The 23559-nt window shown below is 39.4% G+C and overlaps 1 protein-coding gene across 3 annotated transcripts in view; it reads left to right on the forward strand.

The window, feature by feature from the left end:
- Nucleotides 1-23559, forward strand: part of Ptprr (protein tyrosine phosphatase receptor type R) — a 249710-nt gene that overhangs the window by 154926 nt on the left and 71225 nt on the right. For all 3 annotated transcript variants that reach the window (XM_026386614.2, XM_077798697.1, XM_026386616.2), the window contains one exon: nt 6554-6822. In XM_026386614.2, the coding sequence (XP_026242399.1) occupies nt 6554-6822 (269 nt within the window). The remainder of the gene's footprint in view (nt 1-6553; nt 6823-23559) is intronic.

The raw sequence follows: 23559 nt of genomic DNA on the forward strand, positions 1-23559 counted from the left end.
TGTGGCATATTGTTTACTTTCCTTAAAATCCAAAAAATAAAAATAAAAAAGAACGTATGTTGCCAGGCATAAAATTAGACAGGCATGACATTTTCAAATGTGTGACTTATTTAGCACCTCTCAAATGTGAATGCAGAGTGGGTGGAGCGACAAATAGACAAATACAATTTTCCAAGAAAAAATGTGTGGGCAAGTTCCAATCCATTCAGTCTGCTTTAGATGGAGGAAATTTATTACTGAGAAGAATTAGTTCTTCAACTTGAACAAATAATAGAAAGAACACCATTTATCATCTAAATTAGACCTTCAAATGTACTTGGGAGTTTATTAAAAAGTTCAAAAGTATGAAATAAATATTCAATAGGTAGAGGTGTACAGACCAGATTGCATCTGGAAAGCACTTTTAAAAATCATATATAAGACAGCTGTTTGGATCAGAAAAAGCACTGGCATGTTAGACCCACAGAAGAGCCTTCCATATGTGATATAAAGGGTTTCTCTAGTCATGATTTGGTAGCTGAGGTGCGAAATCCTACATCAGACCACCAGGTGTAGCCTGAGCATTACACAAAAAAATCTGGTGTCAAAGGTGGACATAAAGAATCACACTTGTCTAATCTGTTGTGTGTAAGCCCCAAGGATTAAGGGAGATGGAACTAGATCTTAGTTGGAATGATTTCTTTTGGACCCATTTCCAAAGTAAGGATATAGTTTTCAATTTTTTTTCTTTATTAAGAAGACAAAAACCCTTTCACTCATGGTAGCACTAGTATTAGCAACAATGATAACAACTAGTTTCTTCTATGTATTGCTTGTTTACTGATCCTAAATTTGTTGCATGGTACTAAACACTTAATGTAATTTAGCTTCCTAGTCTTACTGATGAGAAAACCAAGATTCAGAAAAGATAAGTGACTTGACCAAACAAACAAAAATAGTGGTGTGTATGTGAGTGGTAGGGTAGAGGGTGAGATTGGAACTCACACCCAAGTCTATCTGGATTGAAAGTCCTAGCTCTTTACCACGGTGTCATGTGATCCCATAAAGGAATCAAATTGTGGTTTCTATTTTAGTCCTACACTCTGTGAATATCTATTTCTAACTACAAATGTACCCAGGAACAGATGAGAATGCTTGCACTTATCAGAGCCACTCCACCCAGGCAGAACAGATAACTGTGGGCCACACCACATCTGTGCACAGCCACACCTCTGTGTGTGTACTTAGTACCTTGTACTTGATGTAATTTTCACACATCTGTCTCCAGGATGCCTGTGGGTTCCTAGATGACAGAGTCCTGTGCTACCTTGGTATCCACAATGTCTGTCTCAGAAATGTATTGATTCATATAGTAATTGATTCGTGTTTATTAAATTAAGAGAAAAGAATGAATACTCTCTCAAAACCAGCTGTAAAATACAGTAAAGAACAAATGCTACACAATATTGTTCAGTGACATCATTTAAAAATTAGAACATGTTTTAATCCAAACAGAATGTTTTGTGTTACTTATTTCTGGGATTTTTTAATGAAAATTATAAACTACAAAAGAGCTTCAAAGGATTCTTTCAGCTTCCTCCCATTTCTGTGTTCTTTAGGTTCTCATTACTGCCATTATTTTTTCCTTTGCTATAGTTTATACAGCTCCTTTCTCATTCAATAATTCTCTCTCTCTCTCTCTCTCTCTCTCTCTCTCTCTCTCTCTCTCTCTCTGCCAATAATTGAAACCAGGTGTGCTCTATATTTTATTTTGAGACAAAGTCTCATTAAGTTGCTTAGGGCCTTGCTAAATTGCTCAGGCTGCCTTTGAACTAGCAATCCTCCTGTCTCAGCCTCCTGAACTGCTGGGATTATAGATGTGCACCAATTCTTTCCTTTTTCAATAGATTAAATGACTTTACTGCACCCCTATTCAAACACAAGCTCTAAGAGATGAAAGAAAAACCATAACTTGCCATTGCTCTGATAAGCTTTCGGATTGAGTTTTAAAACAAAATGTTAAATTCGCATAGGAAAATTATGTGTATGGTATATTGCAGACCTCAATCTCTGCAGAGTAAAATTGCTGACTCACTTTTCCAGAGGCTTTGGGAAAGTGGTTGGAAAGAAGGTTGTGGGGATTGGGAAGGAACAGTAGACTAAAATGCTCACATACCTGGAAATCGGAAAATCTGGATTCTAGACTTTATTTCCAATCTTCCATGAATCATTCAACCAGTCTGGACTTAAATGTGTAATGGAGGTTATACCTGATGATTTTTAAGTTCCTTTACACCAGGGTCTCTCAACAGCATCACTACTGACATTTTGGGCTGAGTATTCTGTTGGTGGATGCATGGGTGGGAGTTTTTCCTATGCATTGTAGGGTATTTAGCTGCATCAACAGCCTATAATCATGGGATGCTAGTAACACCCTTCGGGTTCTGCCTCCCACCACAAATATGACCACCAAAAATGTCTCCAGACCTTGTCAAATGTCCCCTACAGGCCCAAATCCCTGACAGTTGTGAACCCTTGCCTTAGTGCTCAGTTCTAAGACAAAACTGCCCCATTGCCAAGTACTAGCCTCTTCCACTTTTTTCCAGACAGTCCAATCTTTCAAGTATTGTAACAGTGCTTTTTTCCAATGAAAGATGTAAAAATCAGTTTGTATGCATACTGAAGAGACAGGCTGAAGGTTGATCTCTGACCTGAGATGAAATAGATTACTATTGTAAATATGTGACAAAGGTCCTGCATCAAACACACAAGCTCATAAGTAGCAAAAATGGACTTTAGACCTTGTTTTACACTAACAAGATCGTAAAAGTGACCAAACAACTGAGGAACAACTAGTTTTCTCATTGTCATCATTGAAATAGGTTTCTCCAAAATCCAAGTATAAACAAACAAAGCAAATGTCCTGATAAACACATTTCATTTATACATAGGGTCTTAGAATATACAATATGTGTAACATCTTCTACTAAATGCATTTTTGTTAAGGTACAAATACATTTGTTTTTGTTTCTCATTTAGGATGATAAATCACTTGCAACTGAAAAAGCTCAATCCCACTTTAAGTTCTTTGCTTCATCTCAGTAGTTATGTATTTAGCTTAACACAATAAAATCACCACATATGCACCATCTGATTGGTGGTGTTCTAGCCTGGGTTTTGTTTCTGTAGACTGGTGGCCAAGTATACTGTGAGGTGGTTCATGGACACGGAAAAGAAGCACCAAATTAGAAAACTTAGGCACTATCTGCAGTATTTTCGATTCTATAACATAAAGAAAATAGTCTACTTATTTGAAAGTAATTATAACAAAGGGAAGAGGGCCTATCAATATTATATATCTTTCTTTTTCTTACACAGTAATATTTGCCATGAGGAATTGCTGAAACAATTGCTTTCAAAATCTAAGATTTAGCTTGGCCCTACCAGAATCAATGAATAGCACTACATAAAAGTTTCCAAGTTATGAGAAAGTGAACACAAAAAAAAAAAAATCAGTGAGGATTCTCATTAATTTCCTAGTAGTTCAATTATAATCTGTATTGCTGATTATACCTCACATTTTCATAGTTTTTTATTTATTTCTTAAGAAAAAAACTTCTTTTTTTTAAAAAAAAAAAAGCATATTCTTAGAATTGATGGTTTTGAAATCCAGGCGTGATGATCAGACCTGCAGCACATGTAATTTCAAAGTCAACCTTTAAGGAAGGTGTGTGGGGAAGAAAAGCCAAAGAGCTGATGTAAGGGCTGGAACATGCAGAGGGCTGCAGGTCAGAGCCATGTCAGGGTGTCAGGGTCAGCAGGTCCACAGCCAGAGGTTGCCTTAGAACAAGCCTATTGCTTGGTTAGACCTCAGTTTCCTTCAGGTGTAATGAGTTGGAAGATCTAATGACCATTGTAATCCGGAATCCCTCTGCATCTCTAATTAAAAAGTCACTCAGCATACATTCACTCATTTTGCTTTTTTATTTTTTTATAAATACCTCTTTTTCCTCCCCAAATTTCTTTCTTGTTACTACAATTTGGGATACTGTACCTGAGACATAACTAGGTTTTCACTTTGTGTTTAAATAATTCCAAAATTCTGTTTTATATTGCAGTTTCTAGTTCTTTAGTTTTTAAATTTGAGTCATCTTTCTCATAGGTGACTATACTTTTTTTTTCCCAGTACTTGGAATTTAACCCAGGGTCATTCTACCTCCATGCTGCATCTCCAGCTCTTTTTATTTTATTTTATTTTTTTATCTTGAAATAGGATCTCAATAAATTTCTCAGGCTGGCCAGCCCCTCAGCCTCCCAAATCACTGGTACTGCAGGAGTGCATCATCATGCTTGGCACTGAAAGAATATCTTTGAGTTCATGTTTTTTCAGAAAGAAACAAGCATAGTATATTTTTTGAGATTTTGCATTTTGAAGAATTCCTTCTGTTGACTTCATGTACATAAATCCCAACTGGTCTTGATGTAACATTCATGCATCCTTTGTAATATACATTGGTTTTCCTCAAATAATGAAAATTCCTCCATTTTAATCTCACATTCACTGTTCTTTCAAATGACTTACATGATTTGGAAGAATCTTTTGACCTAGAATTTTTTTTTCATTTCATATGCCTAAGTTCCACAGGCACAGAAGGCAATCGATTTTGTTCATAGTGGAATGCCCTATACCCCATGACACAAAGTGGGTGCTGAAAAACAGTTTTTAGCTGGGCATGGTGGCACATGCCAGTAATCCCAGGGTCTCTGGAGGCTGAGATAAGAGGATTTCAAGTTCAAAGCCAGGCTCAGCAAAAGTGAGGTGCTAACAATTCAGTGAGACTCTGTCTCTAAATAAAATATAAAATAGGGCTGTGGATATGGCTCAGTAGTCAAGTCAAGTGTCCCTGAGTTCAAACCCCAGTACTCCCCCACCAAAAAAAAAAAAAAAAAACAGTTTTGAATGACTTTCTTCTCCTTCATTTATTCTAGCATATCATTTACAGTGACTCTTCTGACTTCCATGTCCAATCTTTTTTCTTGTTTTTATCTTTCTCTCTTTATTCTTTTTCTCTGCATCCCAGACAGTCTCCCAAAGTTGCCATATATATCACCAATGATGCTTTCTACATTGTCAATTCTGTTATTTATTGTTTGCAAAGAAAACTTCTACCTTTGGATTTTTTTAATTAATCTCAGTCTGATATATTTTCATTGCATTTTATTTTATTCTGATATTTGTTGATGATCTTATTTTGTTAAACAGAATCTATTTTTCCAATTTTGTATTGAGAATACTGGGAAAATATTTTCTAAAATTGTCCTGAAATAAATTCTCAAAGGTATTTATTACTCCTCAATTTCATACTAATTCTTCCTTAATTTCCTTCATTCCATAAGAAGGAAAAAAAATAAATATGTAGACTTTGAATTCTTCTAGCAAAAGATGACTAGAATTAGAAGTCACTTTGCAAAGAAAAGGGAAGTCAGAACTCACCTCATGACTAGGTAAACATGACTGCGCAGTGCCAGGAGAGCCCTCTCCTAAAATAACGTTCATTCAGCTACAGATTCTAGAAATTAAACAGGGGAGTTTGGCCAGCTTAAGGCATTTTAAGAAGTGGATGTCATCCCTGCTGTACACCTTCAGAAAAGTGCACAGAGTGAGTTATCCCCTCTTCATGTAAACTCGCTCATCAAATCACTTCCTGAGAACACACTTAAAGAACAGGAGGTTCCCGCAGGAGTTGGAAAGGAGCACTCAGCATAGAAAGCAGAAAAGCCCTATAAAAAAGGGAAGTCAGGGAAAATGAGAGACAAACTTTGCTCCCCCTCACAGTTTGGCCTCTGGAGTGTCCCAGTACTCAGTCCCACTTACTAAGAGTTCGAAGCCAGTCGTGCTACCAATTCTGAACGGAATCAGCCATTCCAGAACAGTGAAGGAAAGCAACACTTGTGCTTTTTTCCATATACATTAAAAAACGAAGAGGGGAAAAGGGCAAGATAGAAAAATCCTGGTTGTCCAAATTATTTAACAGATGCCCTGAATTTAATTTTGCCAGGTATTATCAGGTACCCAAGTTGATATGACCATTCAGATATTTACCAAGATAAGAAATGCATGACTTATCGTATAACTTTTCTTTATTAATATTTTACAAGATTTCTTTCTTCCCTTCTATACTGGGTGCACTTCTCTGTTTCTATAAATGTCATAGGCCCATGTTTCACAGTTATTCCTTTTAGAATCCTACCATTTTAGTCAATTTCCGTGCGATCAAAATGATGTCAGGCATTCTTAAAGAATTGGCCAAATTTGCTTTTGAATGTATCCTTGGGGAAAGGATTCATGCACCCAAATATTTGAGATGTACATGCAGCATAACTAGAAATACCAAGTATATTCTTTTGAGAAAAAATATCTCGGTACCACAAAACCAAGAAATTATTCTAGAAGGCTGGGCTTACTTTGCAATTAAACTTTTATTTCAATTTGTCTTCTAAGTCAGTGTGGAGAAAAATGTTGTTTTGGGTATGTGAAAATGTGACAAGAGCCCCTTTTTATCTCCTTTTGTAGATTTTATACAGATTAAAAGAAAGGTTTCAGCTTTCCTTGAGACAGGATAAAGAGAAACACCAGGAGATCCACCTGTCACCCATCGCATTACAGCCAGCACAGTCGGAGGCAAAGACAGCCCACAGCATGGTCCAGCCCGAGCTGGCGCCAAAGGTGCCGAACGTTGTGGTGGACCCTCAAGGCCGATGCACTCCTGAGATCAAAGCTTCCACCTCCACCTCTGTCTGCCCTTCTCCTTTCAAAATGAAGCCCATAGGACTTCAGGAGAGGTAAGAGCTTTTATATGCAACTGTGTCATTTTTTTCTTTTTAAAGAGTATTCATCAACTAAAAAGAGTAGAACTAGAAATGATAGACAGAACCAGGTAGAATCATTCACCAACAAATGGATACCAGAAGGAAGTCATGTTTCTGTCTCCCAAAGAGAGAGTTTGTTAGAGATAAGTGTGAGTGTTAAGCACATCTGATTCTGTCAAACTTGAGCAGACCCAAGGAAAGTCCATCTTCAAGTTCAAGGCAGATTCTCTCACGATTAATTGAGCGATTATTGGGGGCTGCTAAACAAATATAGCCACCTTGCTAAATTGTCATCAGACTGTGATGTAAAGGGACTGGGAATAAATTTGGAGTGTTTCCTGCCAAAGCCCACATTGTTTAAAGTCATGTAGGAAAGTCTGTGCCACAAATGATTTTATTTAAAGTTTTCCCTCTGCTTCCTTTGACCACAACAAACATTAACTATGGAGGTCTATGACATTTTTGTTATTTTACCTGCACTTATTCATGTGATGTACTTTATACAGACTTCTATTTAAAGCAAGTTAATATAAGAAAACTAGAATATGCAAAGTATTACATGAGGGGACTACTGATTTCCTTTTCCCAAATACAAAGAAAAGCTTTTTCTGTGGTATTTCTTAAAGTAAGTTTTATTTTTACATAGAAAATATTCTATACATTGTATTCAACATTGTACACCCGGGTAGTGGGAGAAACTAAGACGGCACATTTAAGTACATTCTCCTCTTATTTTCCTATAGTTCCATTTTCTATCACTGCTCCTTTTGTTGCCTTAGCTTTTTAGATTATGTATACATTTTGATTATATTTCCAGTGATGCATCACAAGGCCTGATAAAAACAGTCATGGTTTACGGATGCATCCTTCAAAAAATTGCATTTGACACTTTAAGAACTACAGAAGACAAAATCTGGCATTCAGAGTTCCTTGAAATCATTATCAATGAACATGAATTATGTGAAAAAAAAAAAGGGATTTGTGGCAATGACTTCTATAATCCCTTAAAGGCCAAACACTTTGATGCCACATCAGAGGGAAAACAAAACAAGGCATTCTTCCTCCCTCTTCTCCCAAATACCTGGTAGTCCCCAGTGGAGCCAGGTGAGCCCCCATGTTTGACATTCTCTTCCTTGGACACCACTACATTGCTCTTGAGGATCCAGTCTGGAAAGGAAGAATAGAAGGACCTCTCCTTGAGGCTAGCTGGAAGTCAGGAGAACTGGAGCAGCCCCGCTCTGCCCTGCCTGGGTTGGGTGGCCACATGGAAGGCGGCCGCTCCTCTGGGCTTCACTTCCTTCTAAGTATGAGGAGATAAATGTGACTTCTTAGCCTCCTTCAGGTTCCCTTTCTCCTAGACATTTATGTCTGCTTCCAAGAGAAACCTCGAGGGAGGCACAGATCTGGGAACGAGCTTCAGTGGTGAACCAAGGGCGGAGCAGAACAGCTCTGCCCTGGTGCAGGCCGTGAGAGGCGTGTTGTCTGCGGAAGATTTAAAGATCATAATAAACTGACTAAAAGTCAAACTGATTTTAATTATCAGCATGCACCATCAATTCTAAGCAAGATCAATATAAAAGCATTTTGAAGAGTAGCTATTCCCAGCATCCTGTAGATCACTGCTGGGATTGTTTGAATTCCCAGGGACATAAGGCTAAATAACCACGTGTTCATTTAATTGATGGGAATGTTTGAGATGGGAGAACACAGGGGTGGGCATCTTGTTCATCTTTGTGATCTGTGAGGAGACTCTAGCAGAGCATGTACCTACCTAATCAGTGTCAGATGGCTTCCCCGTTTCAGTCTACAGCTGTCCCCAAGTCCATCCTACCTGACCCTTTCCTTCCCACTCAGGGCAGGAGAAATGTGTTCTCTTCACAGGACTCCAGGTCATTGCCTCCCAACCTAGTAACTTACTTCATCAGCCCTTCTCTGTTTTCAACTCCACCTTTTTTTCCAGTGCTACCTGCTCAGCCTAGAAACAAGTTCTCTTTTGTATCAAAGAAAAACCTCCTTTAATTCATTCTTCCTATGATTCTGTAGTTCCTTCCCTTCTTAAATAAGCATCTTAAAAGAACAGAGTCTACTTGCTGCCCATTGGTTAAGAACCTTCCACCCTCTCTCTTTCATGCATTTATACTGGGTTGATTATCAGTGGTCTGACTACCTGACCCAAAGCATGGGCTTCACTTCTCTTCCCATCCAGTGCTGACTACTTACTTCCCTTTTTAATGTCTCTCCTGTTTGGTGTCTGAGATAACATTTTCCTGGCTCTTGAGTGACTGTCCTTAGTCTCCCACACTGACACCTTTTACCTGCTCACTTGAGCATGTCATCCTGAGCCCATTTTCCTGTCTCCTGTGTAGTCTAACCACAGTTGTGTCTTCTCACAGTACCGTGTACACAGATAATTTCTATGGAAGAACCTCAACTCAAGTCCACCCCTCTACTGAGATCCAGATGCACTTTCCAGTTCTGAACTGAACATCGAGATCTTGCTAAAACACAACCAATTCAAAGCATGCAGAAACAGAACTCAAAACCTTCTTCATCAAACCATCTTTCTTCTTTTAATTTCTGGATCCTGGTAGCACCCTCAACCCTTCCCACCTTTTCTCTCCCCCTCTCATTAGAGCCAAACATTGGAAGACCTGGTACTTCGCCTGCAGTGCTCCTGTTGGCCCAGCCCAACACACTGAGCACTCAGGTCTGCCATTTCTCTGGATCAGTCTCCTACTGGTTCTCCTGCCTCAAATTCTGTCCTTGTCCACTTCATTCTTTGGACATCTCAGGCAGAGTCTTTCCAAATTAGATTCAGATATTAGACTCTTTTTAAAATTTCTCAGTGTTTCCAAATTGCCTTCTGGAAGAAACAGGTAATCCTGTCTATAAGAAATATAAGACTCTTTCTGACCTCCCTCCTCCCATATGTGTCCTGCCACTTGGCCATTTTTCTAGGCACCATGTCATGCTCTTTAAAGCCTAGGAAGTAGCACTTGATTCGAACTCTCTCTCTCTCTCTCTCTCTCTCTCTCTCTCTCTCTCTCTCCTGCTATTTGCCCTTGAAAAAAAAAATCACCACTGTAGCAAGTATGAATCTGGATCTACAAATCAAGGAGGCAAGACTGTAGTTTTATTTTACTGAAATTAAAACTAAACTTTTGTCATTGGGCTCATTCCACCTAAAGGGCAGAAACTTAATCTGAGCCCTTTCTTAATTCACTCACCCCTGGCCTCTATTGTCCTGGGATTGTATCTGACTATTCAGGGAACTTTCTCAATTTGAAGAATAAGGATCCTATCTCCCTTGATATTATCTCTTCTGTCACTTTGCTAAATTGTCCATTATGCCTTCAGTCCTCAGAAGTCCACTCAGGACTTACCTCACTACTCCAACTCAAATGGAGAAACAGAAAACTCTGTGCATGTATAAGACTCCATACCCCCTGAAACACCTTCCAGCCACTTTTTCCCATGCCTCTACCAAGGATCAGGGTCCTTCTGCTGGGTGCCTCCCATTTCCCTATGGCAAAACTGAACCACGGTGACTTTGGGACCTGTACCCTCAGGGCAGCCTCTAGACACTTGTGCCTCCCTGGATCCATGGACTTTCCCTAGGGCTATCTGGACAGGAAGTCCTGCTCTTGCTTATTTCACATGCCACCTCATCTGACAGCCACACCTTGAAACAGATCCTCCCACTCAGGGCCTGATCACTAGGACTCAAAGTCCAAGACAGGACTCAAATTTCCCTGCCCTCTGCTTTCAATTCCCTTCCCAAAGGCAATAAAACACCAGGCAGCCTGGCAGCCTGCAGACAGGGAAAGTCCAAAGGTGACGGAGGGATGGAAATGGGAGAGGAAAGTTCAAACATCACTTCCCCCTGGAAGCTTCTCAGGTGCCCTCCTCCCTCCCTGCTCCTCCAGCCCACTCTCCCTGCAGCCCAGCACTGACTCAGTGACTCCTCTTCCCCCCTCTTCGCTTTAGTCCCATAACACAGTGTGAGTACAGTATTTAATGCACATCTTGGGTGTATTTTAAATTTGGGGTTATTGATCTGTCTTAGCCAGTAGACTCTGAACTTTTTGAGAAAACACATATGATTTAACAGTCTTTTTATCTCTCACATGTAGAACATAATTACTGGATAGCAGGAGCTCTTGGAAATGAGTGAATGAGTGATTCTCAGGAGTAATTCTCAGGTCAACTCTCAGGTCAGCTCTAGAGAAACACTTTTCTTATTCCACCATCCCTTCTTCTGCTCTCCTCACTCTTTGTTTCTTTTCCTGTAATTCCCTGCCAATATAGTGGAGTGAAGAATTTTAAGAGAGGTAAAATATGAAGGATATACAGTGTGCCATGCTGCCGGAAAACTTTGTTGACAGTTTTAAACCTTCAGAAATTTATGTTTATGTACTCTAATGGTCCCTTTTAAATAGCCTCATGCTTTACTTTCCATTTCTTGATCCAGGAGTGAAGTAATAATCTTCTGTTTATTGCATAAAAGTATGGCAATGAAGCCGTAAGATCATAAAGACTTCATTATGAATCAATTGACCCAGAAGTCTCTCGGGTCATGATATATAAATCTCTCGTCTCTGATGGAGAGAATCTATTACCTTGGTATTATGAATAATAAAGTAAATTTTAAAATAAAATATAAGTAAAAAGCTAACTTACAGGTTAAGACATACGTATAACTGAATAGGAAAGATATCCCTTGAAAGTTAAGAAGATGAAAGAACTTTATAGTGAGGAACACTCTTCCTTTTTTTCCCTATTCACCAAATCTTAATTGATTCTTGAGCTTCCAACTTTCTTATTATTGATTCTCTCTGTAATCATCACCCGGGACCCAAGTACTCATTACTTCATGGTTGAATTGTTGTGTCTTCTGATTATAAAAATATTAGGGCTAACAAGGTGTTATATAGTTCACATATATTATTTTATTTCATCCTTTTCCCTCTGGCTAGCTGTACACTCCTGAGGTTTATCTTGCTACAACAACACTTGTGTTATCCTGTTTGCTGTGCAAAACTCCTCAGTAGCTCCTCTGTGTCTACAGGATGAGGCACAGGCTACCCTGCTGTGCCTGAGAGCTCCTATACTGCCTGGCCCTGATGATTTCCCCAAAACTTTTTGTCACTACAACCCAAATTAAACCTTCTGTCCCATCCAGTCTGTCCCCATGCTCCTGGGTGCCTTAGGTTCCTGCCGAACAGACATTTGTATCTTTTTTTTTTTTGGTCCCTCTTTTTCCCTCCATCTATGCCTCCTCCACTGGCCATGTCGCTTCTCCATGCCCACAGGGGTTTGTAATACCTCTGGATTCATGTATGTGCTACCTCTTGGCAGTGATTTTAAGAAAAGAAGCATTCACAAAAGGACCCAAACTGGTTCTTGAGTGGTTTGTCCTGTCCCTTAACCAGATCATAAGACTCTGAAAGACAAGTACTGCAGCTCAAGAAATCCTTGCACCTCCTACCTCCCAGGGTTCCTGCAACCCTGTTGCATGGTAAACACTCAAGAGGCATGGTGAAGCTAATTAGTTTTCCTTTGCATCTGGGGATCTCATATATTTTTAAAGATCCTTCCAGAAGAACAAATAGCCTAATGATAAACTACAGAGCTGAGTCTCTGACATTTATTAAATAAGTGACTCGACAGATTAAGTCCTCTGTGGCATAGTTTTCCCAATCTACAAAAGAATATCTGTTCTACCTGACTTCAAAGGATACTGTAAAAGTAACAACCAACATAAATGCCCTGGTGCACTTGAGAAGGGGAAGGTAGTCTAGTATTTTTTCTGTTTTTGTTCTCTGATTCCATTTTAGAATCTATATGTACTAGGTCAGTTATGTTTTTAAAACAGGAAAACTGAGATTTTTTTTTTTTTTTTGCTGAATTGATACAGTTGAAACTGCCATATGACATCTGAAGTATTTCCTTAACTGAATTAAATTTTAGTTTTTTACATCCTATTTATAAAACTATTAGTATATTAGTATATTTGTATTTATAAAATTTACAAATATGTACTGAAAAGTTGGCCACTAGCAATATCAAATTAATCTATACTAGTCTGACAAATGAATTCATTTCCCACAGTGAGCCCAGGGATTGGAGAAATAAATTCAGATGCTTCCTAAATAATATGCAGATAACCTAGAACCTGTTTGTTCACCCGTAATAAGCAGAACAGCAGGTCCATTTCAGACTGTTGTAAAGTTAAGCCAGACAGATGTCACCTGGCTAGCACAGCATGGGGCCATAGATAGCTCCTGTTCCCTATTTTGCCTCCTCTTTTACCCCATCCTTGTCCTCTCCGAATCCTCCACTTGTCACTCACAAGGAAACTGTAAACAGACTGGGTTCCAACTGCCCAGAAAACAAAAACAAAAAAAAAAAAAAAATCACCTTCCAACCCGAGAAAGTACATTTTCTTCAGTGGGGAGACAGGACTCATAAATCTCCAAGTTTCTGCACACTTCCCCTTTAGGCCACTGTATGACTAATGACCAATTTTATGGAAAAGAAATCAACAGGCAAATGAGTGTGCTCGCATTATTTCCCCATTTTTCTTTCTTGATTTTTCTCTTAGAAGTAAAACCTGAACAAGGACAATTAGAGAACTATTCTGACAAGAGCAGACTCGTGGTTAATAAAGCATTCCCTGTCCTGAGTTATTCTTTCAGGGATCCACTGGGGGGCCAGCCGGAATCTGGCATCCCATCTTTGAGGGTTTTCTTCTATCACAGCTGAGACCTCCATAGGCCCACAAAGGTGCCGATGCCCCCTGAGTAAACATTCTGTAATTTTTCTTCGGCTGTACCATGCTATGGTTTATTTGGCGTCCACAAATACCATGCAAATAATATGACATCCAGTTACGACAATATAAAGTTTTCTTAGGGGTTTCATCCTGGCTAAGCCTGGGAGATTTCTGTCAGAGCTAGAAACAATGAAAAGATGGGCTTTGTCAACAAAATGTGGAGTATTCTATACCCACACTCAAAGCCTTTATTTACTACAATTTCCTCCCAGCAAGGCAGATGCTCAAAAACGATAACCTAGAAAATCCTTGATCCTTCTGCCATTAATATCCCTTTGGAACCTATGGATAAAGGATTGATACAACTGAACAACAACAGAATACAGAGTACAGAAATCTTCAGGAAATTAAAATCTGTACTCACCAAATAAGCCCATTAATGAAAACAGAGTCAACTCCCTTACTCTCTGTCAAATGAAACGGAGGCCCAGAATTTTCTCTGAAGTCTTACGTGAGATTTTTTTAAAAGCATAGCCTGAGATAAGATTTTTTTTTTCTGTGTGATTTATTAAGAGAATGTTTTCAAAGAAGCCTATTAGGGAAGTGGGGAAGCTGAACAGAGGAGAAAGAGGTGTTTTCCCCTGTCATCTGCCCTCAGCCTGATCACACAGGGGGTCTGGAGTATGAGTGGCGGCTCATGGACCACTGGTCCACCTTGAGGGAAATGGCTGGGTGTCTTCAACCTCATGCCAGTCAACCATCGACTTTAGGCCACCCAGAGGGTGGTGGAGGCATAACTCTAAGGCTGGGCTGGGCAGCTCCATTGGCTGAGGGTGATTCTCCAGAGAAGTGGCAGCTGGAGGTCTTTGAAAGCCAGTGCTTGCCCCATGGGGGAGGGAGGATGAGGGCAGCAACCTGGTAAGAGCCACCTGGATGGGGTTGCGACAACATTACTCTGCTTGCCAAAGGTTAACCTTGTTCAGCAGAGCTAAGCTGATACTCCAGGTTTCTTTGATCTTTCCAGGTCATTATACCCATATCACATGACCTCCTTCCCATAAACACCAATTGTTCTCTCAGAACCTATGCACCATTGCACACAGTCTATCAACATGACTCATCTGCTCCACCTGACAATATGGGGGATGGTAACATAACACATAACCAAAAGAAAGCATTGAGAAGTCAATCTTCTCTTAACTTCAAGTAACTCTGGTAAAAATAAATAAATAAAGCGATTTAGTAAAAGACTTACCGTTTATACGCATTATTTCATTTCATCCTCACAAGTGAGGAAACTAAGGCTTAGGGCATTTAAGTTGCTTCCCAAACAACTTAATAGTCGGTTTCTGGGAATGTCAGATTGACAAACAGACTCTACACCCAAGCAGTGTGGGCTGCAGAGACTGTATTCCTAACAAATCCTACTACATCTCCACCCTTGAGGGAAAGAGGAAGAGTGTGTTCCTACATTCCACAGAAAACAAAGAAAAAGTAAATTATAAATCAATATACTTAGCAAGCAGGTCTATTGTGATGTGTTATATTCCTTCTGGCCAATTTCATGATTGGCTTTCAGATTTCTAAATTCGGCAAAATGCAAGCATGTGAGGTAGATTCAGAGCATTCAGGTGGATAACCATTTGTTGCCCTGCTAGAAGCACACTGGCCACCTCAGCTTTCTTCTTCTTTTTTTTTTTTTTTTTTTTTTGGTTATTCCCATTCTTTGATGTCAGATGCTAATCTGACATCAAAAACCAAGATGATGGTGAACATGAGTTTAGTAAAGGAGCTGAAGTAAGAGGGAGATATGAAGCAATAATCCAGAAAACTGAAGTCCAAAACCTTTCTCAAAGGATGTGGTGGTAGTGATGGAGTCTCTTACTGTCTGCATAATCACCCCAGTGTCACTCTCAAACATAGTTTTGCTGTTTACAAGTGGGTGGGAAGGACAGCATGAAGTCACACGTTTGTGCCCCTCCACCCAGTTGCTGCGTGTGCTTTCAGAATAGATGGAGGAGCAATGACTGCTACCACATTGGAGGCTAACCTACCTATGCCAACCCCTGTGCTCATGTATCATCTTATGCAATCTTCACAGCCCTTGAGGCAGGCACAGTTTTTATGCCCTCCTCACAGGTGAGCTAACAGAGACTTAGATTGAATAACTTGCTCAAAGTCACAAAGAAATGAAGATGGAGTTGAAGTTTCAAATCTAGAGTCTGGCTACAAAATCTGCCCTTGCCACTGTGTTCTCCCTCCTCCCCAATGATACAGATGAGAATATTTTAACTTTCTATTATTTTTATAATTATATCCTTATAAAATTCTTTATGAGGATGTCCAGAGATTGGGGGACGTTGAAAACATGCATAAGCCCTTCCTTAATGGAGAACATCAGATTCTTCTTTGTTTGCAGGATAGATATACCTGCATTTTTATGCAAGTGAGTTGAGCCTAAAGAGCTAGGAAAAAAAAAAAATCTTTGAAGGAGTTTTTTTATTCTTTAAAGATACAAAATGTAAAAATAAAAACTCACTGAGATTAAGAAAATGGAAAATTCAAAATGTGAAATCTGCCTAAAAATTAATGACAAGTCCTGAGACACAGTATAATAGTGTGAAATGAAAGAAATGACAGGAGATAGAACCCAGGGAGAATAGAACGGGAACCAAGACATAGTTATAAAGAATTAAAAATAGAGACGTTTAGCCTAAAAAGTGTCCATCACTTATTGATAAGCACAGGCCCAACATCTTTCCAAGCAGAGCCTGCTGTGCCTGAGCCTTTGTGGTTGGATGAGTCCCAAGAGTGTGCACCCAGGCGGCTCCAAGAACATCACTGTAATTTCTCCTTTCCTCTGCCCTGTCCTCCCTTTCCCCACCCTGCAGAATGATGGGTGTGAGTCCCATGTAATCCTGTCCCTGCTGTATCTGTCACCAGACCACCTCTCATATAGCCTGCCTCGTCCTGAGGTTCCAGCAGAAAGGGCTTCTCAGCACCTCCATATCCACATACCCTCCCACATCCACTAACTTACCACCTGATTCCAGACTCTGGCCCCAGCATAACCAGGTGCCCTCCATTTTCATGCACACTGTGGAGGATGGCGATAGGGGGAGGGGCATGAATCCAGCTGCCTTCCCTTGGAACTCTCCTGGCCATTCTTTAGGGCATGACCTATTTTTAAATAGAATTATGCTTGCTTCCTCTACGCTGCATAATGCTGGCATTTCTACTGAGCTCTTATTGTCCTCGCCCTAAAGAAGAGGCGGTAATGGTATCATTTCTGGAGATTTATGTTTGCTGATTTCTTTACACATGCTCCAGTTAGAGACTCACTTTGGAGAGTACTAAAACACAGTGCTTTATAAAATGAGACTTCTGTCTTCACTAGCAGACCGTGTTCCAGATCTTGATGTACAGGCTGACAGAATTAGGTGAAATGGCCTGTTTTGTAGAAGCGTTTTAATCAGGGCAGGCACAGACAATTCCCAGAGTAAACGTGGCTTCCTATTTTGAGAGAGAGCAGTTCTGAATCTTAGATACTGTGTCAGGAGGTTTTACCTTGCAGACTTTTGTCCAGGGTGTTATTTAAAATGTGTCATGAAGCTATGGCTCAGGATCCCGGTGTGTACATTTTATGAACTACTTGAACATCTTTTTTCCTACCGAGGGAGACACCTCTCTGCTTTTGTCAGATTTTCCCAGACATTGGTATATGACCTCTATATAGCAGGACAGTGAAAAATCACAGACACCAATGGCAGGTGACCTGAGCAAAATGAAGTTAATTTTCAGCTGATGGACATTTTTCCCCCTGTAAGTATTTTTCAAACATTAAAGTGGCATTCCCAGTTAGCAGTGCACCATGATTATCTGCTGTAACTTGAACATGAGGTGGGGGGGTCTGTTCTCGGATCTGTTCCTGATGCTGGCCAAATGAAGCCGTGACTGTAATACAGGGAAATGGTGCCCTCTAGTGGACAACTCCATGTTGGCACAGTTGTCAGCTGATACCTCACCTGGGAAAGTCAATTTTGCTTTTGTTAGAAAACAAAAATCCATAATGACCTTAATGTCCTCTCTGGTAGGAAAGGCATAGTCTCTCTTAGAAGGTATCTTAGGAAAAAAATCTCCGTGTAGGGATAAAAGAGCTGTAACCTGAGAAATGACAAACTGGCGTGGACACTTTTAAAAATAAAATGCTTTCTAATAATGCTTGGCATCCAGTCATTTTCTCTTCTCATATAATCCACAAGCAACTTTAGGGATAGCATTCCAATGGAGTTATTATTGCCTAATAGTGTTCTATAATGTACAAGTTCATTTGTTTAAGGAGCCAATTATTTTTCTAAAGCAGGTGTTTAAATATGAACTTCATTGATCCTTCTCTTTCCAAGCTATCAGGGTCCTGTCTGCCTTACCTTTTATTTCCCTCCTGATTGGGTTGTCTCCACACGTTGGTGTCCAATGCTTGCCACATGCTCCATAACTATTTGTTAAATCTCAGTATGGGGGGAAAAAAACAAGAGTAGGTTTGTATCATGGAAAGAAAAAAAAAATTTAAGATGAAAATGAATGACTCCAAACATCTCCCCCGACCTTGGCCCATAAACAGAAGTCTCTCGTGTTGGCGGGTTGTCCAGTCTTGTTAGCCGCTTGAGTTGCTGTCCCTGTGTGTCCCTGTGTGTCCTTGATGATATCACACTGCCCCCTCCAGGACTGCAAGGGGAGTTCAGTTTTTCCCTGCTCTGAATATGGTCTTCTGAATAATTACTATTCCTCTTGTTTGTCTAAGGATTCTAAGAAACAAATTAGAATCTTAAACCCACTTTAATCAATAATGAGAATAAAATGATGAAATGGCAAAGGATATGCAAGAATGAGTACATTGAAAGTCTGGCAAAGAGCTAGTCTGCCCGAAGGAACATACCTCAGGTGCAATCCTGGGTGTCCTTAGCCTCTGTTGGAATGCAACACTACTCAAGAATTACTTTTTCCAATCAGCCCTCCTTCTTGTTGCTCAAGGCAGCTTTTCCAGATTAGTGTTCTCTCCTTAAATTTCCTCCTCCCTTTCCATATATAAACAAACACAGATCTCAAGGAATAAACTACCTCTAAACTACATTCCTTCCCTTGCCTAACCTCACAAATACTTTCACATACATACATGTGCATGCACATGCACACATACACGCACACACACACACACACACATACACACACAAAAAAAATCTCCTAAGAGATTTCCTCATTTCACATTTCTCGTTCCTCACATTTCTCATCCTCATTTCTCATTTCACACACATACTAGAGACTCTATATATTGCCTGAATGATACAGTTTGGCTTACTCATCTTTCAGCTCTGAAATATCCAGTTCTAGAAATCCCAGGGACAGGAAAAAATTTCACTTGTCACGTCACTCCTGGGTGCCTAAATTCTCCAACCATTTTCTGTAACCAATGAGTATTAAAAGTTCATGTCTTCTCTGAACCTGTTTAATGTATAAATCTTGTAAAATTGAAAGGACTCTATTCTGTGCCTCTTTTATATCACAAATACACATCTAGACACTTAGGCAAAGAAAAATCCCATAGTAGAATGATTCCATAGTTGTAAAAGAAGAAATCTAGAGTCTCAAAATGGGAGATGCAGGTTTCTCCAGGGGAGATAAAACATCCTCAACTTTGAACATTCTGCCAAGCTCTGCATGGGCCAACTCTCCATACCTTTACCTTTTCATCTGTGCATTTTAAAACTCCAACCTTTTAAAAACTTAATCATGCAACTCGTGCAGAGAAAATTGTCTTCATCCAACTTCTTGATTACATGATCTCTATTATCTAGACCATGGTGATAATGACTTGATTTGCCACCAATAATTTAAGAAGAATTTTTTTACTTTTTCAATCTGCCTTGGAAGTGGGTTTTCTCAACTCCAAAAGTCTCTTATTGCCCACTACTTCCTCATAAATTGTTAAGTACATTGGGGCCAATAATCAATAGAAATAGTTTCTATTCCAGCCAAAAACTACATAAAGAAAGGGTTTTCATGCTGGGGCAGTTCAAGATAAAATTAATTTACTTCCAGTTAGGAGCATGAGAACTCCATCAGGTAAGCGATAAAATGTCGTACACATGTGAGGTCTGGGGAGGGCAGGCCTTAAGTATTTTGTTGTTGGAGCAGACTGAGTATATGAGCTTGCTTGACAGATATTTTGGAAGAATTCACACAGAGATATTTCCAGAGGAATTACCTCCCCAGTTAAATGGAAAATCCAGTGAAGGAATGAGAAATATACTTGGTAAATATTACTTAAGAAATGGTGACCCAATGATTTCTTCTGATTTAAATGTATTTTTCCCTTTATGACCTGTAGGGGGCATAGTGAAACAACAGGATTCTGTGAAAGTAGAACCAGGCCTCTGGGATAGTGACCCTGGACTGGGTTTTACATCATCCAGAGTGATACCAGTGAAGGGTGGGGCGGGTGCCTCAGGAAATCACAGGGTCAATAACAGTCTCTCTGGAATTATTATTTTTTGTTATAGGCCACCCAGTTTTATGACCTCAAGGTGGGAGGGTGTACACAAACCCAAATACTGTCAGAATGTCTGAATCTTCAGCATATTAATAATGCGTAAAATAATTAAGATAGGGCTTAATTTGATTATTTGATCCCACATTTTTTTCCTAAACCATGGATATTCCTCATAATATATTAAACAGTATAGTTCAGTACACTAAATGGTAAGCTCCTTGGGAATAAGGACTATGTGTGTCCATTTTTATTGTCATGTCCATGAACTTTGAATTGCTTATCTTTTATTGTCTGGTGCACATTAGACCTACATAAATGTTTTGTCCCTTTCCCATCCCTACTCCCTGCTGGTGATGGTGGGTATGATTACCACAGTGGTAGTCTAGGAGTCAGAGGTCATATTTTAGAACCAGGGGCTTCTTGAAAAGTCAAAATTGCAACACTGAAAAGTTGAAAGAAATCTTAGAGCAGAGTAATTTGAAATCATAGTGCCTTAGGAAACTTTGTAAAGTCTCCTGGTATTCTATATACAATTTTTTTTCTATCTAAACAGAATTTTTAGATAGAAAATATATTTTATATATTATATGTATATGTGTATGTGTATGTATATACATACATATATATATGTATATATATATAAATTAAGTATTATAAGTAACCTAGAGATGATTTAAAATATACAGGACAATTATGTAGGTTATATGCAAATACTACACAATTTCATATAAGGTACTCGAATATCTAATGATGTTAGTACCTGCTGGGGCTCCTAGATCCAATACTTGTGGAAACTAAGGAATACCTATACACACACACACACACACACACACACACAAACACACATATTAGGTGTGTGTGTGTGTGTGTGTGTTTAAATATATGTATGTATAAATGCCTGTTTCTGTGCAAGATTTAATCGCTATGTACTTCCATTTCTATATTTTTCTATATTTGAATGCCTCCCGTCTGGAGGCTGTGATCTCAGGGGTTCCTCCAAGTTCCAGGGAGGTTTCCATAATTATGCAGCTGGTGTCAGAGCCCAGTTTGAAGGCAGTGGTCAGAGACCTTATCAGAGCCACACTCTGGAACTGAAACAACTCATACGTTGCCAGTCAGGAAACTTTTGAAATGATTTCATAAAACTAGTTTCATTTCTGGCCCCACAATACCTCAACAGTTCTTATCTGCTCCATTACACGGGGTTCCTATAACTGGATTTATTACTAAAATTATTAGGATCACAGGATGTTGGCACTGTTTACAGCCAAGGAACTGAGACAAAGAAGTTAACCAACTTGTTTACAAAGAACTGTAAGAATCCTATGGGAACCATCTGTCAGTACTGGTTATTCAAGGATAGGACTGTCACTGGATCTGTGGCGAGCTTTGGATTTTTACACATTTTTCTCTAAGTCAGTGTTTTCCAACTCTGCTTCCTGGGACCACAGAGGAGAAGTGGGTCAACGGGGCTTGAACCCTTGTCCTTTGCCTCTGTGAGCCCAGCTCTGTATACACTCACTCTGTTTATTAGCCTAACAGGTAAGATTTTCTTTTACCTGAGAGGTCCCAGCTTTGAACAGTTTGAAGACCACTGGTGGAATTGTTCCCTCAGCTATGCTGCTCAGGATAAACCTTTCCAATTGGAATCAGAACCATTTGTACCACAGTGACAATTGTCAGCCAGAATAAAGTCACCCAAGTTGGCTCTTGATAACCCCCGGCCCAGCCCTAGTTTGCAACCCCAAAACCCACACCTGGGGAATTTGACTAAATTATTTGGTGATAAAAGCATAAGAAATTAATATATTTGGGGAAAATAAACACTTAGATTTCCTGACTAAAATATCACAGCTTTTCCTAGATTCATAAGATAATTATACACCATTGTGCTTTATTTATTCTTAGTAAAACTTGTAGGGATTGTTCTCAAGATAATGTCAGGGTAATTGTTCAAAATTGAGCTATGGGCCAACCCAAGGACATTGTCCTGGGAATAGTTTGGCTAAAATATACGAAAGATTGCTTCTCTTATCAAAAATATTTCATCTTAAACATAAAAGATAAGTGAAGAAAGTTTTGACACAAGATAAAAATAACAACAAATCAGTCAGCAACTGAATATCTTCTGTGCTCGGAGAGCATAGTTAGAAGGCAAATAAATCGTGTCCCTGGACCCTGTCTCCTTAGGCCTATTTTATAATGGGATGATATATAATATAAGGCACCCTCCTTCCACTGGGAGGGATGTGTTCTACACCCTTCCTTTCTCAGGAAGGTAGTTTTGGCCATGAGACACCTTCAAGTATTGATAAACATGAGCCATCGTTGTTTCTTTTAGCTTTTATTCATTTTTATTTTATTCATTTTTTTAAATTTTAATGGGACTCTACAATGTAATAAATTGTTATTGAAGTAATTTTTGAAGTATATTTAAGCAAAACTAAAAATATACCCAGGATGGATGACTCATGCCTGTAAACCCAGTTTCCCAGGAGGCTGAAACAGGAGGATCACTTGAACCCAAGAGCAAGAGGGAAATTTGGGCAACATCGTGAGGCCCTGTGTCAAGTCTATTTTTAAAAGCTATTTTACAGGCACTCCCACCATGCAGATAACCACCATTAACATTTTTTAAGTAATTCTCCAGATTTATCTACACACATGCACCTTTGCATACTGCACCTATAGTAGCTGATGATGACTGCAGGGGTAGCAACAGCAGCAGGAACAAGAACCAACAGTACTTGTAACAGCAGTGGAGCAGTGGTAATTACCACTACTAAGACAGCAATAGTGACAAGAGAATTCATAACCACAGTAGCCAGAGCAGCAGAGAAAGCTGTGGCCAGTGTCACAGCGCTCAAGGTGTCTCAGTAGCAGAAACACAAATGATAGTGATAAGAAACCAGTTAAGAGTTACAAAGCACGTATTATGTACCAAGGGCTGTTCTAAGTGCCTTATATATTCTATCAATTAATCCTCATAACAGTCTAAACAAGTAGAGTTGGCCCTCCATCTCTGTGACTTCCACCTGCATCCTCGGATTCAACTGACCCCAGATAAAACATTATTTTTATTTGCATCTTTATGGAACATGTATGATTTTTTTCCTTGTCATTGCTCCCTAGATGATATAAAAATTACTTACAGAGCATTTACATTATATTAGGCATTAAGAGTAAATCTAGGGATAATTTAAAAGATTCAGAAGGTTGTGTGTGGGTTGTATGAAAACTGCATTATTATTTCATATAAGGGACTTGAGCATTTGCCGGTTTTAGTATCAGTGGGGGATCCTAAAACCAATTCTTCATGGAACCTGAGGGAAGACTATAACTGTATAATTTATATCCCCATGTTACAGATGAGGAAACTGACACATAC

Source organism: Urocitellus parryii, chromosome 5 (genome assembly GCF_045843805.1).
Source record: "Urocitellus parryii isolate mUroPar1 chromosome 5, mUroPar1.hap1, whole genome shotgun sequence".
Lineage (NCBI taxonomy): Eukaryota > Metazoa > Chordata > Mammalia > Rodentia > Sciuridae > Urocitellus > Urocitellus parryii.